The sequence below is a fragment of the Elephas maximus genome, chromosome 4 (assembly GCF_024166365.1).
Source record: "Elephas maximus indicus isolate mEleMax1 chromosome 4, mEleMax1 primary haplotype, whole genome shotgun sequence".
In the NCBI taxonomy this organism is placed as follows: Eukaryota; Metazoa; Chordata; class Mammalia; order Proboscidea; family Elephantidae; genus Elephas; species Elephas maximus.
Window position 1 is genome coordinate 54726116 of NC_064822.1, and position 20703 is coordinate 54746818.

Here is a 20703-nt window from a genome sequence, read left to right on the forward strand (position 1 = left end):
TAGCAACTGCATAAATAATATCATTCTGCATTTTGTGAAAATGTGTGGTTCTTCAATTTTTTTTCAGATCAGGTCCTCCAATACAAAGGTTCAAAGTCTACCTAACGCCCTTCTTGTTCATTCTTGTTCACTCACTGCCCATGAGCCCCCCTCCTCTTTGCTCTCTCTCTCTCAAGCCCCTGCCCCATCTAGTGCACTTGGACCGTCTTACAGGGCACTCTGTACTTCTGGAGGCAGTAGGCGAGCTCCAGGGGCTGCACTGCTTTCCACCGGCTGTCCTGCATTTTCTCTAGCAGCAAAAGCAATTGGAAGGGGACACTTCTCTTCTGCTCTTCAACTCCCCTGGGCACCGTTATCCTGACAAACAAAACAGCCAGTTATTAGTGGTATCAGGGGTGGAAGGAAGGGCAAAGGAGGAAGTCATTGTTTAGGCACTGAGCTTCCGGTAAGGGTGATGGAAAAATTTGAAAATGGGTAGTGATGATGGTTGTACAACATGATGAACCGAATCAATGTCACTGAACTGTACACAATAAAAATGCTGAAATACCAAATGTCTTGTTAGATACAGTTTTGCCACAGTAAAAAACAGTATGGGAAAACAGGCTAGGAACCTCCTTATACCCATGGTTCTCAACATTAAATGCACATTGGAATCACTTGGGCAGCTTTTAAAAATCCCCATGTCCAGGTCACCCCCAACAGGAGCTGAATCAGAATTTCTGGGAGTGGAGCCCAATTCTCAGAATGTTTACGTTCCCCAGATGATTCCAATGTACAGCCAAAGCTGAGAACCACTGTGTTGTCAAATCAGCTGCACAGAGTACCCACTGGACAGGGGGACCAAACAACTGCTGCCTCACCCCTCCCCACCCTGTCCAACAATTGCACTAGAATGAAGGGAAGCTGTACTAGGTCCTGGGACCACGCCTAGGCCATGCAGCAAAATGTCCAGCTTAAAGCACTCCAAACTGAAAGGCAAACACTGAGCTCAAAGAACAGCCTGAAGGAATGCTACTGTTATTTTGACAATGATTCATTAATTATAAGCATTTCTCAATTTCCCAGGCCAATGGAGTGGGTAAACGAGAAAGCATGGGGCAAAAAAGAATGAGTGACAGAAAGTGTGTATGTGTGCTGTTGTTAGGTGCTGTCAAATCAGTTCTGACTCACAGCGACCCTATGTACCACAGAACGAAACACTGCCCGGTCCTGTGCCAGCCTCACAATCGTTGTTATACTTGAGCCCGTTGTTGCAGCCACTGTGTCAATCCACCTCACTGAGGGTCTTCCTCTTTTCCACTGACCCGGTACTTTACCAAGTATGATGTCCTTCTCCAGGGACTGATCCCTCCTGACAACATGTCCAAAGTATGTAAGACACAGTCTCGCCATTCTTGCTTCTAAGGAGCATTCTGGTTGTACTTCTTCCAAGGCAGATCTGTTTGTTCTTTTGGCAGTCCATGGCATATTCAATATCCTTCACCAATACCACAATTTAAAGGTGTCAATTTTATTTCGGTCTTTCTTATGCATCATCCAGCTTTCACATATATGTATGATGCGACTGAAAATACGATGGCTTGGGTCAGGCTTCAAGGTGACATGCATGCTTTTCAACACTTTAAAGAGGTCCTTTGCAGCAGATTTGCCCAATGCAATGTGTCTTTTGACTTCCTGACTGCTGTTTCCATGGGTGTTGATTGTGGATCCAAGTAAAATGAAATCCTTGACAACCTCAGTCTTTTCTCCATTTATCATGATGTGACTTATTGATCCAGTTGCGAGGATTTTTGTTTCCTTTATGTTGAGGTGTAATCCATACTGAAGGCTAAGTAACTGCTTCAAGACCTCTTTACTTTCAGCAAGAAAGGTTGTGTCATCTGCATAACACAAGTTGTTAATGAGTCTTCCTCCAATCCTGATGCCCTGTTCTTCTTCATATAGTCCAGCTTCTTGGATTACGTGTTCAGCATACAGACTGAATAGGTATGGTGAAAGGATACAACCCTGATGCACACCTTTCCTGACTTTAAACCACTCAGTATCCTCTTGTTCTGTCCGAACTGCCTCTTGATCTATGTACAGGTTCCTCATGAGCAAAATTAAGTGTTCTGGAATTTCCATTTTTCTCAATGTGTACGTGTATTAGGTGTGAGTAAAAACAGAGAGACTCACAGACCTACACAATGACTTACACTTTCACTGACATTGACCTAGACCCAACTCCCTTTTAGCCAAATCCAGTTGTCATCAAGTTGGAAAAATTCCAATTCACGGTGACCCCATGTGTGTCAGAGTAGAACTGCCCCACAGGGTTCCCAAAGAGCAACTGTTGTCGTTGTTCGGTGCCATGGAGTCAATTCCACCTCATAGCAACCCTAAGTACGACAGAACGAAACACTGCACGGTCCTGCACCATCCTCGAAATCATTGTTATGCTTGAGCCCATTGTTTCAGCCACTGTGTCAATCTATCTCATTAAGGGTCTCCTTCTTTTTCACTGATCCTCTACTTTACCAAACATGATGTCCTTCTCCAGGAACTGGTCCCTCCTGATAATCTGACCAAAGTATGTGAGACAAAGTCTCACCATCCTTGCCTCTAATGAGCATTCTGACTATACTTCTTTCTAGGCAGATTTGTTCATTCTTTTGGCAGTGGATAGTATATATAATATTCTTGACCAACACTGTTATTCAAAGGCATCGATTCTTCTTTGGTCTTCCTTATTCATTGTCCAGCTTTCACACGTATATAAGGCAATTGAAAACACCGGCTTGGGTCAGGCGAAACTTAGTCCTTACAGTGACTAAGTATTAAAAAGTATTGTTTTTTAATACTTTAAAGAGGTCTTTTGCAGCAGATTTGCCCAACGCAATGCATCTTTTCATTTCTCGGCTACTGCTTCCATGGTCATCAAACGTGGATACAAGTAAAATAAAGTCCTTGACAACTTCAGTCTCTTCTCCGTTTATCATGATGTTGCTTAATGGTCGAGTTGTGAGGATTTTTGTCTTCTTTTATGTTGAAGTATAATCCATACTGAAGGCTGTGGTTTGATCTTCATCAGTAAGTGCTTCGAGTTCTCCTTACTTTCAGCAAGAAAGGTTGTGTCATCTGCATATTGCAGGCTGTTAATGAGTCTTCTTCCAATCCTGATGTCCCATTCATCTTCATATAGTCCATTTTCTCGGATTATTTGCTCAGCATACAGATTGAACAGGTATGGTGAAAGGATACAACCCTGACGCACACCTTTCCTGACTTTAAACCACTCGATATCCCCTTATTCTGTCATGAGCACAATTAAGTGTTCTGGAATTCCCATTCTTTGCAATGTTATCCATAATTTGTTACGATCCACACAGTCAAATGCCTTTGCATAGTCAATAAAACACAGGTAAACATTCTTCTGATGTTCTCTGCTTTCAGCCAGGATCCATCGGACATCAGCAATGATATTCCTGGTTCCATGTCCTCTTGTGAATTCGGCCTGAATTTCTGGCAGTTCCCTGTCAATACACTGCTGCAGCCACTTTTGAATGATCTTTAGCAAAATTTGGCCTGCATGTGATATTAATGATATTGTTTGATAATTTCCGCATTCTGTTGGATCACCTTTCTTGGGAACAGGCATAAATATGTATCTCTTCCGGTCCGCTGGCCAGGAAGCTGTCTTCCAAATTTCTTGGCACAGACGAAGGAGCACTTTCAGTGCTGCATCCTTTTGTTGAAATATCTCAATTGTCAATTCCTAAAGCCTCATTTTTGGCCAATGCCTTCAGTGCAGCGTGGACTTCTTCCTTCAGTACCATCAGTTCCTGTTCATATGCTACCTCTTGAAATGGTTGAACGTCGACTAATTCTTTTTGGTATAATGACTCTGTGTATTCTTTCCATCTTCTTTTGATGCTTCCTGAGTCGTTTAATATTTTCCCCCATAGAATCTTTCACTATTGCAACTCAAGGCTTGAATTTTTTCTTCAGTTCTTTCAGCTTGAGAAATGCTGAGCGTGTTCTTCCCTTTTGGTTTTCTATCTCCAGGTCTTTGCACATATCATTATAACACTTTACTTTGTCTAGCCACCCTTTGAAATCCTCTGTTCAGCTCTTTTACTTCACCATTTCTTCCTTTTGCTTTAGCTACTCGACATTCAAGAGCAAGTTTCAGAGTCTCTTCTGACATCCATTTTGGTCTTTTCTTTCCTGTCTTTTTAATGATCTCTTACTTTCTACATGTATGATGTCCTTGGATGTCATTCCACAACTTGTCTGGTCTTTGGTCATTAGTATTCAGTGTGTCAAATCTATTCTTGAGATGGTCTCTAAATTTAGCTGAGATATACTCAAGGTAGTACTTTGGCTCTCGTGGCTTATTCTAATTTTCTTCATTTCTACTTGAACTTGCATACAAGCAATTGATGGTCTGTTCCAAAGTCGGCCCCTGCCCTTATTCTGACTGATGATACTGACCTTTTCCATCGTCTCTTTCCAGAGATGTAGTCGATTTGATTCCTGTGTATTCCATCTGGCGAGGACCACATGTATAGTCCCTGTTTATGTTGGTGAAAAAAGGTATTTGAAAGGAAGATGTCATTGGTCTTGCAAAATTCTATCATGTGATCTCTGGCATCATTTCTATCACTGAAGTCATATTTTCCAACTACCGATCCTTCTTTGTTTCCAACTTTCTCATTTCAATCACCAGTAATTATCAACGCATCCTGATCACTTTGTTTGATCAATTTCAGACTGCAGAAGTTGGTGAAATCTTCAATTTCTTCATCTTTGGCCTTAGTGGATGGTTCGCAAATTTGAATAATAGTCGTGTTAACTGTTCTTCCTTGTAGGCATATGGATATTATCCTATCACTGAAAACTCTGTACTTCAGGATATATCTTGAAATGTTCTTTTTAACAATATATGCAACACATTCCTCTTCAGGTTGTCATTCTTGGGATTGTAGACCATATGATTGACTGATTCAAAATGACCAGTACCAGCCCATTTCTGCTCACTAATGCCTAGAATATCGATGTTTATGTGTTCCATTTCATTTTTGACGACTTTCCAATTTTCCTATATTCATACTTCAGACACTCCATGTTCCAATTATTAGTGGATGTTTGCAGCTGTTTCTTCTTATTTTGAGTCGTGCCACATCAGCAAATGAAGGTCCCAATACCTTGCCTTCATCCAGGTCACTAAGGTTAACTCTACTTTGAGGAGGCAGCTCTTTCCCAGTTGTATTTTGAGTGCCTTCCAACTTGAGAGGCTCATCTTCCGGCACTGTATCAATGTTCCACTGCCATTCATAAGGTTTTCACCAGCTAATTCTTTTCAAAAGTAGACCACCAGGTCCTTCTCAATGTTTATGCACTCCATTCCATTTCTGATGACTTCCAATTTTCCTAGATTCATACTTCACGATTCTACACTCCAATTATTAATGGGTGTTTGCAGCTGTTTTTTCTCATTTTGAGTCGTGCCATATCAGCAAATGAAGGTCCCAAAAGCTTGACTCCATCCACATCATTAAGTTCAACTCTACTTTGAAGAGGCAGCTCTTCCCTAGTCGTATTTTGAGTGTTTCCAACCTGAGACACTCATCTTCCAACACTGTATCAAAGTTCCGCTGCTATTCATCAGGTTTTCACTGGTTAATTTTTTCAGAAGTAGACTGCTGTGTCCTTCTTCTTAGTCTTCTTAGTCTGGAAGCTCCTCTGAAACCTGTCCACTAAAGGTGACCTTCCAAGTATTTGATATACCAGTGGCACAGCTTCCACAGCAACACACAAGTCACCACAGTACAATAAGCTGACAGACATCGCTGACAGGAACAGCTCGTGTTTTCCAACTGCTGATCTTAACCAGTGTGCCACCAGGGCTCCTTTTAACTTCTTAAGTGATTCTAATGTGTAATCAAGATTTTCTCTGACAATTTTTGAAGGAAGACCTCTTAAAGTCCAAGGCACTGTAAATAACTTAATATTTGCAAAGGTAAAATAATACGCATGTTTATTAGCCTGAAAAATAGTCTTACCTCTTCAGTATCTTGGTGAAGTTCACATTCATTATGAATAACTGAATCAGAGAGTTAAGGCAGCAGGTCTGTCCAAGGTTATGTAAACCAACCAGACCTATAGAGGGAAGAGAAAAAAGTACTGAGGGCAAGGCCTGGCTAAGGGATTTAACGAAAATCAAATGTTCATTTAAAATCTACTAAAGATAGGAGCCCTGGTGGTGCCATAGGTAAAGCGATGGACTAATTGAAAGGTCAGTGATTTGAGAACGACCAGCGGCCCCGCAGGAGAAAGATGTGGCAGTCTGCTTCCATACGGCGGCAGTGAGTTTAAAGGTATGAAATTCTATAAAGCACTGTCTGAAGACAAAGAATTCCCTCACGGGGACGGTAAACAAGTTAGAAAGGAGAGATAAGGCAGGAACCGTTGAAAATTTAAATAACAGTAAAGGTCTCAGTAGTTCATTAGAAAAAGAGAGATGTCACAAGGAAGTATATTAGTCACTGTTTTTTTTTTTTTTTTAAATGAGTAGTACAAGCAATTGTATCAAGAGCAAAGAAAAAAGGAAACATTACAAAAAGCATAAGTGGGAGAATTATGGGTTCATCCCATTCAAATTGTTCCCTACAGGACTGAGTCTAAATGGGCATCCCTGGGGGTCGGGGATAAGACCAGGCTAGTCTATGTCTATGTCTGCCCCAGCCGAGTCCCACCATATAACTCGCTGCCATCAAGTCAATTCAAACTCATGGCAGAGTAGAACTATGCTCTACAGGGTTTTCAATAGCTTACTTTTTGGAAGTAGATCACCAGGCTTTTCTTCCAAGGTGTCCTTGGGTGAATTCAAACTGCCAACCCTTTGGTTAGCTGCTAAGCACTTAACCATTCTCATCACCTAGGGATTTCACATAGATGGAAGAAACCAGAAGAAAGCTTTGGGGAAGATCCAGCTAATATAAACTCACCCCTTGAGAGTGGAAGCCAGGAGGGACTTATGAGGATATGAGAAAACCAAAATATAACATTTCTCTGACTCACGATCAACCAACCTCCTCCTTCCCTACCTAGCCTTTGGCTCAGCAGACCCCACAGGGAGTACCACTAACCATAGTGGTGTAAGTGAGAAGGGCAGTAAGAACGGAAAAATCCTAAGAGAGCAGGTGATCACAGACTTTATGCTCCTGAGTCGGCAGGAGCACCTTGCTTACAGACAGACTCATGCACAGGTGTAATAGTAAAGACAGGAACTAATGCCAGGTGCTACCATACGCCTCAAGGTAGTTTCCACAGATTATCTCATTTAATCTTCTCAATAGCCCTATGTGCTGGGTACTATTATCATCCCCATTTTACAGATTCAGAAATGGAGGCACGAAAGATTAAAAGCCATTAACCACAAAGCTATACTGCTTCAGAGTATAGAACGTGAGCAAAGCAGTCAAGATGAGGAAAATGGGGAGGATGTAATAACCGTGAGGACGGTTCCAGGCACTGGGGTGTTCTTTTGGCTGCTCCCTCTCCCTCTTCATGCTGCCGTCCTCTTCCTTCTTCTCAACAGGTTCTGCTGCGAAAGGCTGAGACGCAGCCAGGACTGACTGGCAGGTTGTCCTCAGGAACCCAAATGCTTTGCCCATCAGTGATCACTCCAAAATCCCCAGGCCACCAGCTGCCTGGCCCATCTGCAGCACTGCATGGCCCCACCTCCAGGAGAGCTCACCTCAGCCAAGTGTGATGTGACCTCTGTGAAAACAAACCACAGGTAGGTAAGGATAAGAGAAGAGGGGAAGCATATTCACACCATCATTTCTGATTCCAAAGAGCCAAATCTTAGAGCAAGACGAATGCTTGAGGAGAACGGCTTATAAAGCTCTAGGGCTGGAAGTGACCACTAGGCTAGTCACCACTACCCTTCCTCCCACACTTTTCCATTTGATCTTCTCTCTCCAGCTACCACCTCAAAGTGGACTGCCATATTCTCAAACTGAACTCATCCTCTTCCTTCCAGATTCTCCACCCTGGTAAATAGCACAACATTCACCAAGCGGCCCAGGCCAGAAACCTGGGTGTCTCCTTGCTCCTCCCTCCCATACCCAACAATCAGCAAGAGCTGTCAAGTCTACTGCCTAAGGGTTCTCACAGGCACCCTCTATACACCCTCCATACTCTTCTGCCACAACTCTGACTTCCTGGGACATTCCTATAGACCTCCAGGTCGCAGGAAAATGTCCCCTCTCTGAGAAGCTTGTCCTGGCTTGGGTGTTGTCTACGCACCCGCTGCACTTTATACATAGCTATTCACCCTGGTGGCATAGTGGTTAAGTCCTACGGCTGCTAACCAAAGGGTCGGCAGTTTGAATCATCCAGGTGCTCCTTGGAAACTCTATGGGGCAGTTCTACTCTGTCCTATAGGGTCACTATGAGTCAGAATCAGTTCGACAGCACTGGGTTTGGTTTTGGGTTTATTCAAATAATGGGTTCCAATATATATGCACACACACACATATATATACACACACACACGTATTTGTATACATATACATACACACCAAACGCTTTTGGTTTTTTGGTTTATATATATATATATATATATATATATATATATATATATATATATATATATACACACATATATATATATACACACACATACATTTGTATGTATATTCACCAAACCTGTTGCCATCAAGTCGATTCCGACTCACAGTGACCCTACAGGACAGGGTAGAATTGCACATAGGGTTTCCAAGGAGTGTGTGGTGGATTCAAACTGCTGACCTTTTGGTTAGCAGCCACTTAACCAGTGCGCCACCAGGGCTCCATATATACACACACACACACATATATACATATGCATACACACACATACGTATATGTGTACATACATAAATACCTAAACAAAGGAGCCCTGGTGGTGCAGCAGTTAAGCATTGAGCTGCTAACCCAAAGGTCAGCAGTTTGAACCCACCAGCCACTCCAACTGAAAACAGTTTTGATGCACCTAGGACTTTCTCACTACCCTGAGGAGATATTTTCAAAAATATAATTACCATGTCAAAGTGTCAAAATTCAAGGTCTGTGGTTAACCCAAGTTGACGACTCATGGTGACTCCATGTGTGTCAGAGTAGAACTGTGCCCCCCAAAGTTTCCAATGGCCGATTTTTTTTTTAAGTAGATTGCCAGACCTTTCTCGCTGGTGCCTCTGGATGGACTCACACCTCCAACCTTTCGCACATGTTCCTAAAGGCCTTGCACCAATGTACATGCTCTGATCAGTGGGGTGTGAGAGGCTGTCAGGGCTCAGTGATCAAGTGATATAAGTTCGCTGATATTTACCAGGATAGGCCTCATGGAAAAGCTGAGTTTAGAACTGAGTTTATTAAGGAGAAGAAGGGCATGGATTGAAATAAGGCAGCATCTTGAAGTGGGGCAGGTGATATGCAAAAGGTCAGTAGTTGGGGGAGGAGAATGCAGAGAAGTGTGCGCAAAGGAGCGTAAGCAGGTTTGCATAGATAAGCCTAAGCTAGAACTGAAAGAAAATGTAAACGTTCCAGAATTTAATTTTTATTTAAAAAAAGTAATCAGTTTAGGCATCAAAACTGGTCATCAGTAATCAGGGAAATGGAAATCAAGACCACATGAGATACTATTTTACGCTATTCAAATGGCAACAATTAATTCTGATCTAACAAAATGTTAAAAAAAAAAATTTTGATCTAACAAAATGTTAGAGGGTAGGTAAACAGGATCTTTTATACATTACCGGTGGGGGGGGGGGCGGTGAGGAGCCCTCGTGGCACAGTGGTTAAGAGCTCAGCTGCTAACCAAAAGGTCAGTGGTTCGAACCCACTACCAGAAAGATGGGGCAGTCAGCTTCCATAAAGACTCCAGCCTTGGAAACTATATGGGGTAGTTCTACTCTGACCTATAGGGTTGCTATGAGTCGGAATCAACTCAATAGCATACAACAACAACAAAAAAATCCAAACCCGTTGCTGTCAGTGGATTCGAACTCATAGCGACCCTACAGGACAGAGTAGAACTGCCCCACAGAGTTTCCAAGGAGCACCTGGTGGATTTGAACTTCCGACATTTTGGTTAGCAGCCATAAGGGAAGGGTATAAAATGGTACAATCGCTGGGGAAAATAACTTGGCATCATCTTGTAAAGTTAAATATTCACTTAACTTCAACCCAAAAATTCCAAAAGGAAACATATATATGCACATATATCCCTGGAGACATAAACAAGAATGTTCATAGCGGTACTGTCTGTCAGTGAACAGTCCAGGTGATCGGTCTAACTGACAGGATAATGGGCATGTAAGGGGTAAAATATTCACTCAGTGGAATACTATTCGCCGACAAACACGGACATGGTGTGCCACATGTCACAACATGGGAATCGGCATAACGTTGAGCCCAAAAAGCAATACCCAGAAGACAACATACAGTTTGATACTTTTTAAAATAAATTCAAACTCCAGAAAAATGAAATGTTATGTTGTTTAGGCATCATTATATGTGTGATATATCTTTTTAAATAGATAGTGAAAATCACAATTACCTCTGAGGGGGAAGCAGGGAAATGAGATAGGCAGAGAGTATGTCGTTGCTAGTGACGTTCTAGTAGGGGGGTGGGGGGGCACCAAAGGGTTTCACAGGTGTTTGTTACTAATTAGCTAATTAATTATTAGTTATTAGTAACTTAGAGTCAAAGGTTAGGGACTGAGGAAAGCAGATGTAATGAAGGAATGATTCTCCTCACCGTGCAGAGTACACGCACAGCCCACGCGGTTAAAGCAAAACTAACACAGTGGACGGCAAATCTGAATCACAAATCACTTTGGGGCCTGAATTTTCCCCTACAACACTCAGTTTTGACTGACCGTTATGGGGAGTCGTTGAAGGCAGAAATGCAGTCACAAAGCTGGACCTCTAGTGTCTTCTAACGCAAAAAAGCAGAAGCCAAGCCAAGTTCGTAGAGCCCCTGCTTGTCTGTGTGTGTAGGCACTGCCCCCTAGTGCAAGATATAAGGAATATCCAGGTAGAAATAAACAAGCAATGTACAAACCAAAAAAAAAAAAAAAGCAGAGTACCACATGAATAAAACTGAACACACGCTAAACCACAACAAATAATAAAAGGTATAATATGAAAACCCTAAATTGTATGGACATATCCGTGGTTCCCATCTGTGGCCAAGGCACTTACTGAAAGTGATGCTGGACCCAAATGCATTCTAAGCATTGGTTGAAGACTTGAAGTAAGAAAGTCTCACAGTGTTGCTTCCATGTCATTGTTCGCCAAGATCTGCTCCTTGGCTTCAGTATAGACCTCGACCTTTCAAAGGTCAAATGGCCAAATGCCCACTTCAAAGTCATTTCTGAAGTCCCTGAAGTTGAACCTGGTCAAGGGATCACTTTGGTTGCCACCATATTTAATCAGCAAAACCATAAAAACCCAAAAACCAAACCCATTGCTGTCGAGTCAACTCCGACCCATAGCAACCCTGTAGGACAGTGTAGAACTGCCTCATAGGGTTTCCCAGGCTGTAAATCCTTATGGAAGCAGACTGCCACATCTTTCTCCAGCCAAGTAGCCGGTGGGTTCGAACCTCTGACCTTTCAGTTAGCAGCCGAGCACTTAACCACTGTGCCACCAGGGCTCCTTTTAGCATAACCATAAGGGAGGTCATCTGGATTAACTATTAACATCTGACTACCTAGTTTAAAATATTCTACACGTGACTTGGGGTGGAGAATCCCATATGCTGTTCTTTATATGCTGAGGTATAAAAATATACTTTTTACGGCAAAGGTAAAATGCTGCAAAAATTAATGGTTGTGAAGGTCATTAACGTTATGTACAAAATTATTATTTAAAAACTCTCAAAATGGAAAAGAAATTAAAATTAATACATATATTAAAGAGAGAATAAATTAACTACAGTGAACCTGTGACCGCAGGAACTTGATGGAGCTACCTTGTTTTTCCCAGTCTCGAAAGCTTTCCACCTTTTCAATCGCTCGTTTTAGTGGAAAATATTTTTGTTTTCCTTCTCTGACAGGTTTCCACCTTACACAGGTTCCAGCTTTTGCTGGTTTTACTGTAGATAAAGACTTATATCCTTTCTGGGCTAACAACTCCAATTAAATTTAAATACTAATTCAGGGGAGAATAACGCCGTTAACGTTCAATCAGTTTTATTTTTTGTAAAATTGTTTGGTGCACCAGCATTCCTGATAGTAAACAAGATAATCTTTGAGAATTATATTTAGGTTTTAATTATTTAACTCCAAATTAGTTTCTGTGAGTCTTTCAAGAAAAAGTCCTGTTGGGGAACTCTTCACATCTTGTGAGGATGAATTAAAAGCCAATCAGTATTCCAAGTAAATAAAAATGAACACACATGAAACAACGACAAATGATAAAAGACATAATATGACAGCCCTGAAGAGCGTCAACTCTACTACCTCAAGTTATCACGAGAAGGAAAGCCTTCAAACATTTGTGCTACAAAATCCACAATAAATCATCATTCAACGCATATATAATAAAAGAATACAAAGAACCTGATAAAAGAAGAAAAAGTTTTAGAAAAAAACAAGGGACCCAAAACACAGTTTGCTCTCTGTCATCAAACTTCAAAATCACAGATGTGACACAAATCGAACACACAGCTTGTCAGAGTGTTTAGTCTATTTCCAGAAACTAAAAAACCATTGTCCAAATAGTCAATAATTGAAGATGAAGAAACTTTCAGAGTTGCCCCAAGCTATGAACCCTCAGGACAACATTGCTTCTCAAAAACATGTTCCTAAAAATAATTTTCCTAAAGTATACTCTGCTGTGCAGAAAAATAATAGGGATGGTTTTAAATGTGCTACTTCTGTACCGTATACATCAGGCCATCCAAACCAGCAGAAACAATGGGAGTCTCTTTCTAAAAACTTGCCTTTTTACTAAATGAATCTAATTGAAGAAAGATTTAAGGTTGGAAAACCAGTTTTTAATGTGTCAATGTCACAATTATTGTATGATATTACTAAGATAAATAGAATAGGCATATGTATAGTGATTAGAGCTTAATCGTGGTTTCCGGGGGCAAGGCAGGAGGAAGAACGATGGGGATAATCATTGTTTAGGTAGCACTGAGTTTTTGTTTATGGGAATGGAATATTTGGCAAGGGATACTGGCGATGGTTGCACAATGTGACCGATATAATTGGGTTTATTGAATTGTACACATGAAAAAAATGTTGAATTGGCAAATGTTGTGTTCTCTGTGTTCTTACAATTAAAAAAATGACAATGTTATACAATTGTCATCAACAGTGGAATAAACAGGTAAAGGCTATGAATGGCTTAGGTTCATAAACAACCAGGACCACCTACATGAGTGTGCAACCTAGGCAGTCGCCCAGGGATCCACCCTCAGAGCACACCAGCTTGCTTTAATGCTCTCCTGTTGCCAACTTGAAATTCTTAATTTTTTAACAAGGGGCCCCACATTTTTATTTGCTGTGGGACCAATAACTTGTGTGGCCTGTCCTGCATGCAAGGTTTTTTCACATCCTTTCAGGTATATGTTCATACAGAACATATCAGAAATCTTGGCCAAAGGTAGTGGATCAGTTTCATTCTTCCTCATCAGTCAATAGCACACTACTTAACACCCAAAGAGCTTCTGGAGTTGCCTTGTCAGTGTTCACACAAGATATTTAAACGCAATGAGATAGCAGACATTACACACTTAAGAGGCTACCTGAACAGTAACAGCCACTACAAACAAACAAAACAGGTTTCACACTATAACTTGCAGGACTTGAACCTACTGAAGAAGTCACCAAACTGAAGGTTGCCTTTGCCTTGAGAATCCAAATATTTCTGTGATACCTTCTGTAAAGATCTTCCAAAAAAAAAAAAAAAAATTAGTGCCATCGAGTCGATCAGCCATCAACTCCAGGGAAGATGCTGAAATCGGTATACACTTCAGAAAAGGTGAGAGGCAGATGGCCTCAACGGTGCCTAAATATTGATTTTAATCCCCAGACCTTTAGTATTCTGCCAAAAGGTGCCAAAATCTAGGTAGATGGTACCATGATTATAAAACACTGTTGTTGTGTGCCGTAGAGTTGATTCCAATTTGTAGCAACCCCATATGACAGAGTAAAACCGCCTCATAGGGTTTCCTAGGCTGTAATCTTTATGAGAGCAGATCTCCGGGTCTTTTCTCCCACGGAGCCACTGGTGGGTCCGAACCACCCACCTTTCAGTTAACATCCAAGCGCTTAACCATTACACCATCAGGGCTCCTTTCTATAAAAACATAAATTCATGTAAAACTTTACGGAATCCATAGTAATTTTCAGTGTGTTGTCTCAATTAATGGATAATAGAAGTACAGTTATTACCTCGAGGGGCATGGGGTCCTGAATGCCTGGTTTTGTTAAAAGACTGGGAGCCACTGGTCCACCATTTTGCTACTGAGAGGCAGGTCCCCGGACCACCAGCAGCATCAGTAACACTAACTTGGAGATGAATCATCTCATTCAGTAGGTATACAACGGGACCCAACATTCTGGGCAATGCTGAGCTTGTTAAAAATGCAGAATACTGGGCCCTGCGGCAGGTCTACTGAATCAGAATCTGCATTTTGACAAGATTCCTAGGTGATTCACATACACAGGAAAGTTTGAGAAGCGCTGCTCTAGACAAGTACTGAGGAAGCTCTGGCTGAGGAGGGCTGACCAGGTTTTAATGTAAAGCAACTACCTTCAGTTATTTTCACAAAGATGGTTTTCAGTGTTAGTCTTCCTAAAGGTATATATATGATTTCCTGGTTGCTTTATTTCCACTAAAGGAAGTCATTAGTTAAAAACCTCATGCTACTTCCTTTTGGGAAACTCTGGTGGCATAGTTGTTAAGTGCTACAGCTGCTAACCAAAGGGCTGGCAGTTCAAATCCGCCAGGCACTCCTTGGGTTTCCAAGGAGCACCTGGTGGATTCGAAGCGCCAGCCTTTTGGCTAGCCGCGGTAGCTCTTAACCACCACGCCACCAGGGTTTCCTAGTGTAATAACAAGGGGTAAGTAAATTAAGATACATTCATTAAATGGAATACTATGATGACATAGAAATCATTTTAGATTAATAAAAATAGGGGAAATGATTATGAAACATCATTGAATAAAAAAAGGAATTATCAAGCATTTATATGGTATGCACCCAATTTTGTAAAACAATAAATAGAACTACACGCACACACACAGAGATAAATGACTGGGAGGAAATATACCAAAAATGGTATTAAAAGCTAACTAACTCCCAGTAGTGTCCTTCCAAATCGTTTTTACCTTTTGTCTTGATATTTCTCTTAATTTTCAAATATCCAGTGATTAATGGAAACCCTGGTGGCGTAGGGGTTGAGTGCTACAACTGCTAACCAAAAGGTCAGCAGTTTTAATCCACCAGGCGCTTCTTGGAAACTCTGTGGGGCAGTTCTACTCTGTCCTATAGGGTTGCTATGAGTTGGAACCGCCTTGAAGGCAACAGGTAATATGTAATTTAAAAATAAGCAACAGTTCATTTAAGGGAGAGATGTACCATCTTTTAAGGAAATCTTTTTTTGGCAAGAGAATTCCTATTCCAAGACCCTCAAAAAATCTTAATGACTTAGGGATGAGAAGTATCAGAATTTTTTCTTTTTTTCTTAATTCTTTTGTTAAATGTAGAGGGCAGGAACACATCTGTGGTTGGGAAACAGTTAAGGATAGGTATGACATATCATGTTAATTGGCTAAGATAGCATATAATCTCTTCCTTTTCCCCAGTAAATATTTATTTTCAATGGTTATAGTTTTACCTCAACGGTTATGTCATGGATTGAATTATGCCCCCCCAAAAATATGATTAGGCCATGATTTCCAGTATTCTGTGGTGGTCTTCCATTTTGTGATTGTAATTGTATGTTAAAAGGATTAGGGTGGGATTGTAACACGCTTACCAGGTCACATCCCCGATCCAATGTAAAGGGAGTTTCCCTAGTGTGTTGCCTGCACCCCTGTTATCTCTCAAGAAATAAAAGGAAAAAGAAGCAAGCAGAGAGTTGGTGACCTCATACCAACAAGAAAGCAACACCAGGAGCACTGAAAGCAGCACTGAGAAGCTCCTCAACCAGGTGAAGATTGAGGACAAGCACCTTCCTCCAGAGCCAATACAGAGAGAGAGCCTTCCCCTGGAGCTGGACTTTGAGCCTTCTTTACTGTGAGGAAATAAATTTCTCTTTGTTCAAGCCATCTACTTGTGGTATTTCTGTTATAGCAGCCTAGATGACTAAGACAGGTATTAAATAGGTTTGGATTCAAACTGCCCACTTTCTGGTTAGCAAACAAGCTCTTAACTACTGCACCACCAGGGTTTCCTAACAGGACATCCTAGCAGAAGTAAGTTGAAAGAGGAAAAATGGCAGTAGGCAGTTTTATCAGCAAGATGCAGGATGTTCAGACCATCACTGAGGGAAATCTGATGAGCCAGAATGGACCAGCCTGCATCATCCAGAGACACTGTCTCGCACTCTGCCAAGATCTCACAAATACTTCATTCAGCAAAATATGGCAGGAAGCAGCCTGGCTGGCCAGGTCCAAAGCAACAAGAGCACAATGCAGCAACCGGCAGGACTGACCACAGGGTGCGAAAGGTAGGCGAGTCAACAAGGGAAGGAAAGTGAAACTCAGAAATCTGAACAGGGTAGGGAAAGGCAGGAAGGGCAAGAGAGGAAGCAGTTACGCCAAGCAGGTGGGAACAAGCACCCACCAGAGAAGAACAAAAAACCCACTGCCATCAAGTCGGGTCCAACTCACAGAGACCCTATAGGGCAGAGTAGAACTGCCCCATTCAGTCTCCAGTGAGCACGTGGTGGATTCGAACTGCTGACCTTTTAGGTTATTAGCCATAGCTCTTAACCACTACGCCACCAGGGTTTCCTCACCACAGGAGAGGCTGCATGTATTCCAAGGAAGTTGAATTTTCAAACTCAACCTCTGACTCAAAAATATGGCCCCAAAATACTAAACTGACTTAGCTCCCACCTTCCTGAATTTTCTACCCTTAAAACCAGGGGGAGATGTAAACGACGGAAGCAGCTGAGGCAGGCTCACCACCATCGTAGCTACAGAATCACTCTTCACAGCAAAAGGCCAGGGGACGTGATGCAGGAAAACTGAGGTGGTCCCAGTCTCTAACTGGACTCTTCACTCACAACTAGACTCTCTGCAGGATAAACCAGCTCCGACCTTAAATGCCCTAAGAAGAACAAAATTAACATGCCAGGAACATGCTTGCAGCAGTCTCGCTGTCTTCCAAATCCAACCCCCATCACGTAAAAAACAAACTCTGACCTGATTCTTAGTCATGTGTTCACATTTGAGTAATGGTAATAGGCTGGGCACACAGATTAGAATATTCCAGATGAAACCCAAAATAATAGGGAATCCCGAAGCTACAGCCCATTTGGAAGAGATTAGGACTTACTGTCTTTAAGAGTGTTTACATTAAACATTTTCCCCTTTGAAGACCATCACTGTGTAAAAGTGCAAGACTGTGCAAGGTATTTTCTAACAGTGGAAAAAAAAAAAACACCAAAAAGTTTGCCTTTTTTTCCCCTAATTTCTTTGACACCAGTTGTCATCAAGTCAGTTTTGACTCATGGCAACCCTATGTGTGTCAGAGCAGAACTGTGCCCCATAGTTTTCAATGGCTGATTATTCTGAAGTAGATCACCAGGCCACTCTTTCAAGGCACTTCTGGGTAGACTTGAACCTGCAACTTTTCAGTTAGCAGCCAAGTGCACTGTACTACCCAGGGACTCCTTATTCTTTGATAACCAAACCCAAAACCAAACACAATGCCATCAAGTCGATTCCAAAAAAAAAAAAAATTTTTTTTTTTTATAGGACAGAGTAGAACTGCCCCAGAGGGTTTCCAAGGAGCAGCTGGTGGATTTGAATTACTGACCTTTTGGTTAGCAGCCATATCACCTAACCACTGTGCCACCAGGGTTTCCCATTCAAAACAAGATAGAGATGCAGACCCTGTGTTAATCTCCTATCCATTTTGAGCTCAGTGGTTATGAACACTTTAGCTTATCAGAAATGTGCCCAGTTCTCACTCACCATCAGAGGTCTGCCTGCCTGTTTCCCTTGCTACATTAGCATTTTATGGCGACATTTTAAGTAAAGGAGTTGAGCTTTTCATTTGTAATATTTCATTTATTGTATAAGGAATCCTTGTTTCAATTTTAGTATTGCCTCTGACGGCTTCCTTAAATTGTGTCCTACTCAAATAGTTGAGAAGAAATTCTGGGAAAAAAGTTAAATATCTGATGCCAACATCTGGTTTTATTTTGTATTTGCTATTATCATTATTCATTCCGACCATTATTCCATATCCAGTTACTTTGGAATGATTAGAAAACATACAGAATCTGGTTGTTTTTCAGCCTGGGTTGGGTTGGAGAGTTAGGTGAGGACCAGACCTTGCAGGGCTTTCGGCCAGAGTACAGATTTCTGATGCTGTGCTAAAAGCAGCGGGAGACCACTGAAGGTTCCTGAACAGGGATACCACACAATTAGGTGTGCTTTTTAAAAAAAGACCACGTTGGCTCTGGAATTTAGAAACTGGATTCACTACTGTCTGAGGAGTTAAAGTATTATCTCAAACTAAAATCAAAGTGATCAAAGTTGAAGGACAATTCTTAATTTGGTAACCTGAAAATAAATACTATTTGTGTCTCTGTGATTATTTCACCTGTTCAAAGAATCAAAGGCGGACCGGATCGACTGGATGGGAAGGCTGGCTTGGAGCGTTTCTGAAGGACCCTCCATGGAATGGGACTGTGATTCTTGGGTGCATTTGGGATTTCCACTCATGGGTGAGGTGCCCCAGTTAAACCTTTCTCATTTGTCTTCCCCCCAAAAGTCTCCACCCCACACACACACACACACACACACAAAAACCATCCCATAGTGACTGGAAAATTAGGCAGGAAAAGAAGAAAAATTTAAAAAGCTACCCCAGAACTACTAAAAATATCATATTAAAAAAATGTAATGAGGAAACCCTGGTGGTGTAGTGGTTAAGTGCTACAGCTCCTAACCGAAAGGTCAGCAATTTGAATCTGCCAGGCGCTCCTTGGAAACTCTATGCGGCAGTTCTACTCTGCCCTATAGGGTCGCTATGAGTCAGAATCGACTCCACGGCAGCGGGTTGGGTTGGGTTTTTTAATTACTCATAGGTCCAGGTAAGGGGCCCTGGTGGTGCAGTGGTTAAAGCTCGTCACTCCTAACCAAAAGGTCGCGGTTCAAATCCACCAGCCACTCCACAGAAAAAAGATGTAGCAGTCTGCTTCCATAAAGATTTACAGCCTTGGAAACCATATGAGGCAATTCTACTCTGTCCTACAGGGTCACTATGAGTTGGAATTGACTCGACAGGAATGGGTTTTTTGATTTACAAGTCCAGATGACACATTAAAATTAAAGTGCAAAAATGTGATAAATTATTCAAATAATTCAATCATTAATAACTACTTTCCTCAGAAATGGAAGCAAAAGTGAGGAGGGAGGATGTTTGCATTACCTAGATGGCCGATTAAATCCTCTGCTCCACTCTGTATACTACAATAGCAAAAAGAAAACATCACATGAATTTTTAAAAATGTTTTCAAATATCTGCCTCATTTTCTTGCAGGATTTCAAAGTATAGCTACCTCAACGCTGTTAAGAAGTTAAAGCCTCTGTTTTAATTGTCAAACACTTTGAACCCTAGATTTTTAGAGGACATAGAATGGAGTCTTATGTTTGTCTCAAGGTCTAAATTTGGCTCTTTTCCAGGAAAAAAAAAATTGGAGTGAGCAGAGGAATTAAGGACAAATTACTCTGATTTGCACAATTTGACAGAATAGTTGAAATTTCTCAATACTATGCCTATGAACTCAGTAATTCCACTTCTAGGAATTGCCCACAAATAGATTTGTACATTTGCGTGGATGTATACATAAAACGTGGAAGCCCTGGTGGCGTGGTGGTTAAGTGCTACAGCCGCTAACCAAAATGTCGGCAGTTCAAATCCACCAGATGCTCCTTGGAAATCCTATAGGGCAATTCTACTCTGTCCTATAGGACTGCTATGAGTCGTAATGGACTTGACGGCAATGGGTTTGGTTTTTGGTTTTGGGTACATAAAACGATATTCACTGTTGCATCACTTATACCAGTAAAAACTGGAAACAACCTAAAAATCTACCAACCATTTAACAGATTATGTACTTCCCATATTATACAGAAGTTTAAAATAAAATGAGGTTGGCCTTTCTATATGTCCTGCCATGAAAAGATACCCATAATATACTGTTAAGTAGAAAAAACAAATTACAAAGCAATGTTACAGAATGACCTCACTTTGATTTTCAAAGACTTGGGCACAGGAGAATACCTAGAAAAGTACACATACATGACAGAGTTGAAGATTTAAAGTTTTGTTTCTCCTTTATATTTTGTCTACGTTGCTTGAATTTTTTATGAGCACGCAAAACTTTTTTTTTTTTTTAAGTAAAACACAAAGTCACGCAAGAAGCCCAAATAAATATATTAGTCTGGGGGAAAAAATACATAGGCTCA

The 20703-nt window shown here is 41.3% G+C and overlaps 1 protein-coding gene across 3 annotated transcripts in view; it reads right to left on the minus strand.

Annotated features, from left to right (window-relative positions):
* Positions 1–20703, minus strand: part of USP18 (ubiquitin specific peptidase 18) — a 31858-nt gene that overhangs the window by 10814 nt on the left and 341 nt on the right. The window contains exons 2-5 of one of the 3 annotated variants that reach the window (XM_049882091.1): positions 17185–17329; positions 7499–7767; positions 6048–6144; positions 212–357 (exon numbers count right to left, since the gene is read on the minus strand). In XM_049882091.1, the coding sequence (XP_049738048.1) occupies positions 212–357; positions 6048–6144; positions 7499–7661 (406 nt within the window). In that variant the 5' untranslated portion in view covers positions 7662–7767; positions 17185–17329. Of the gene's footprint in view, positions 1–211; positions 358–6047; positions 6145–7498; positions 7768–10913; positions 11032–17184; positions 17330–20703 lie in introns of those variants that run through there. The other 2 variants (XM_049882092.1, XM_049882093.1) reach the window with 2 other exon arrangements.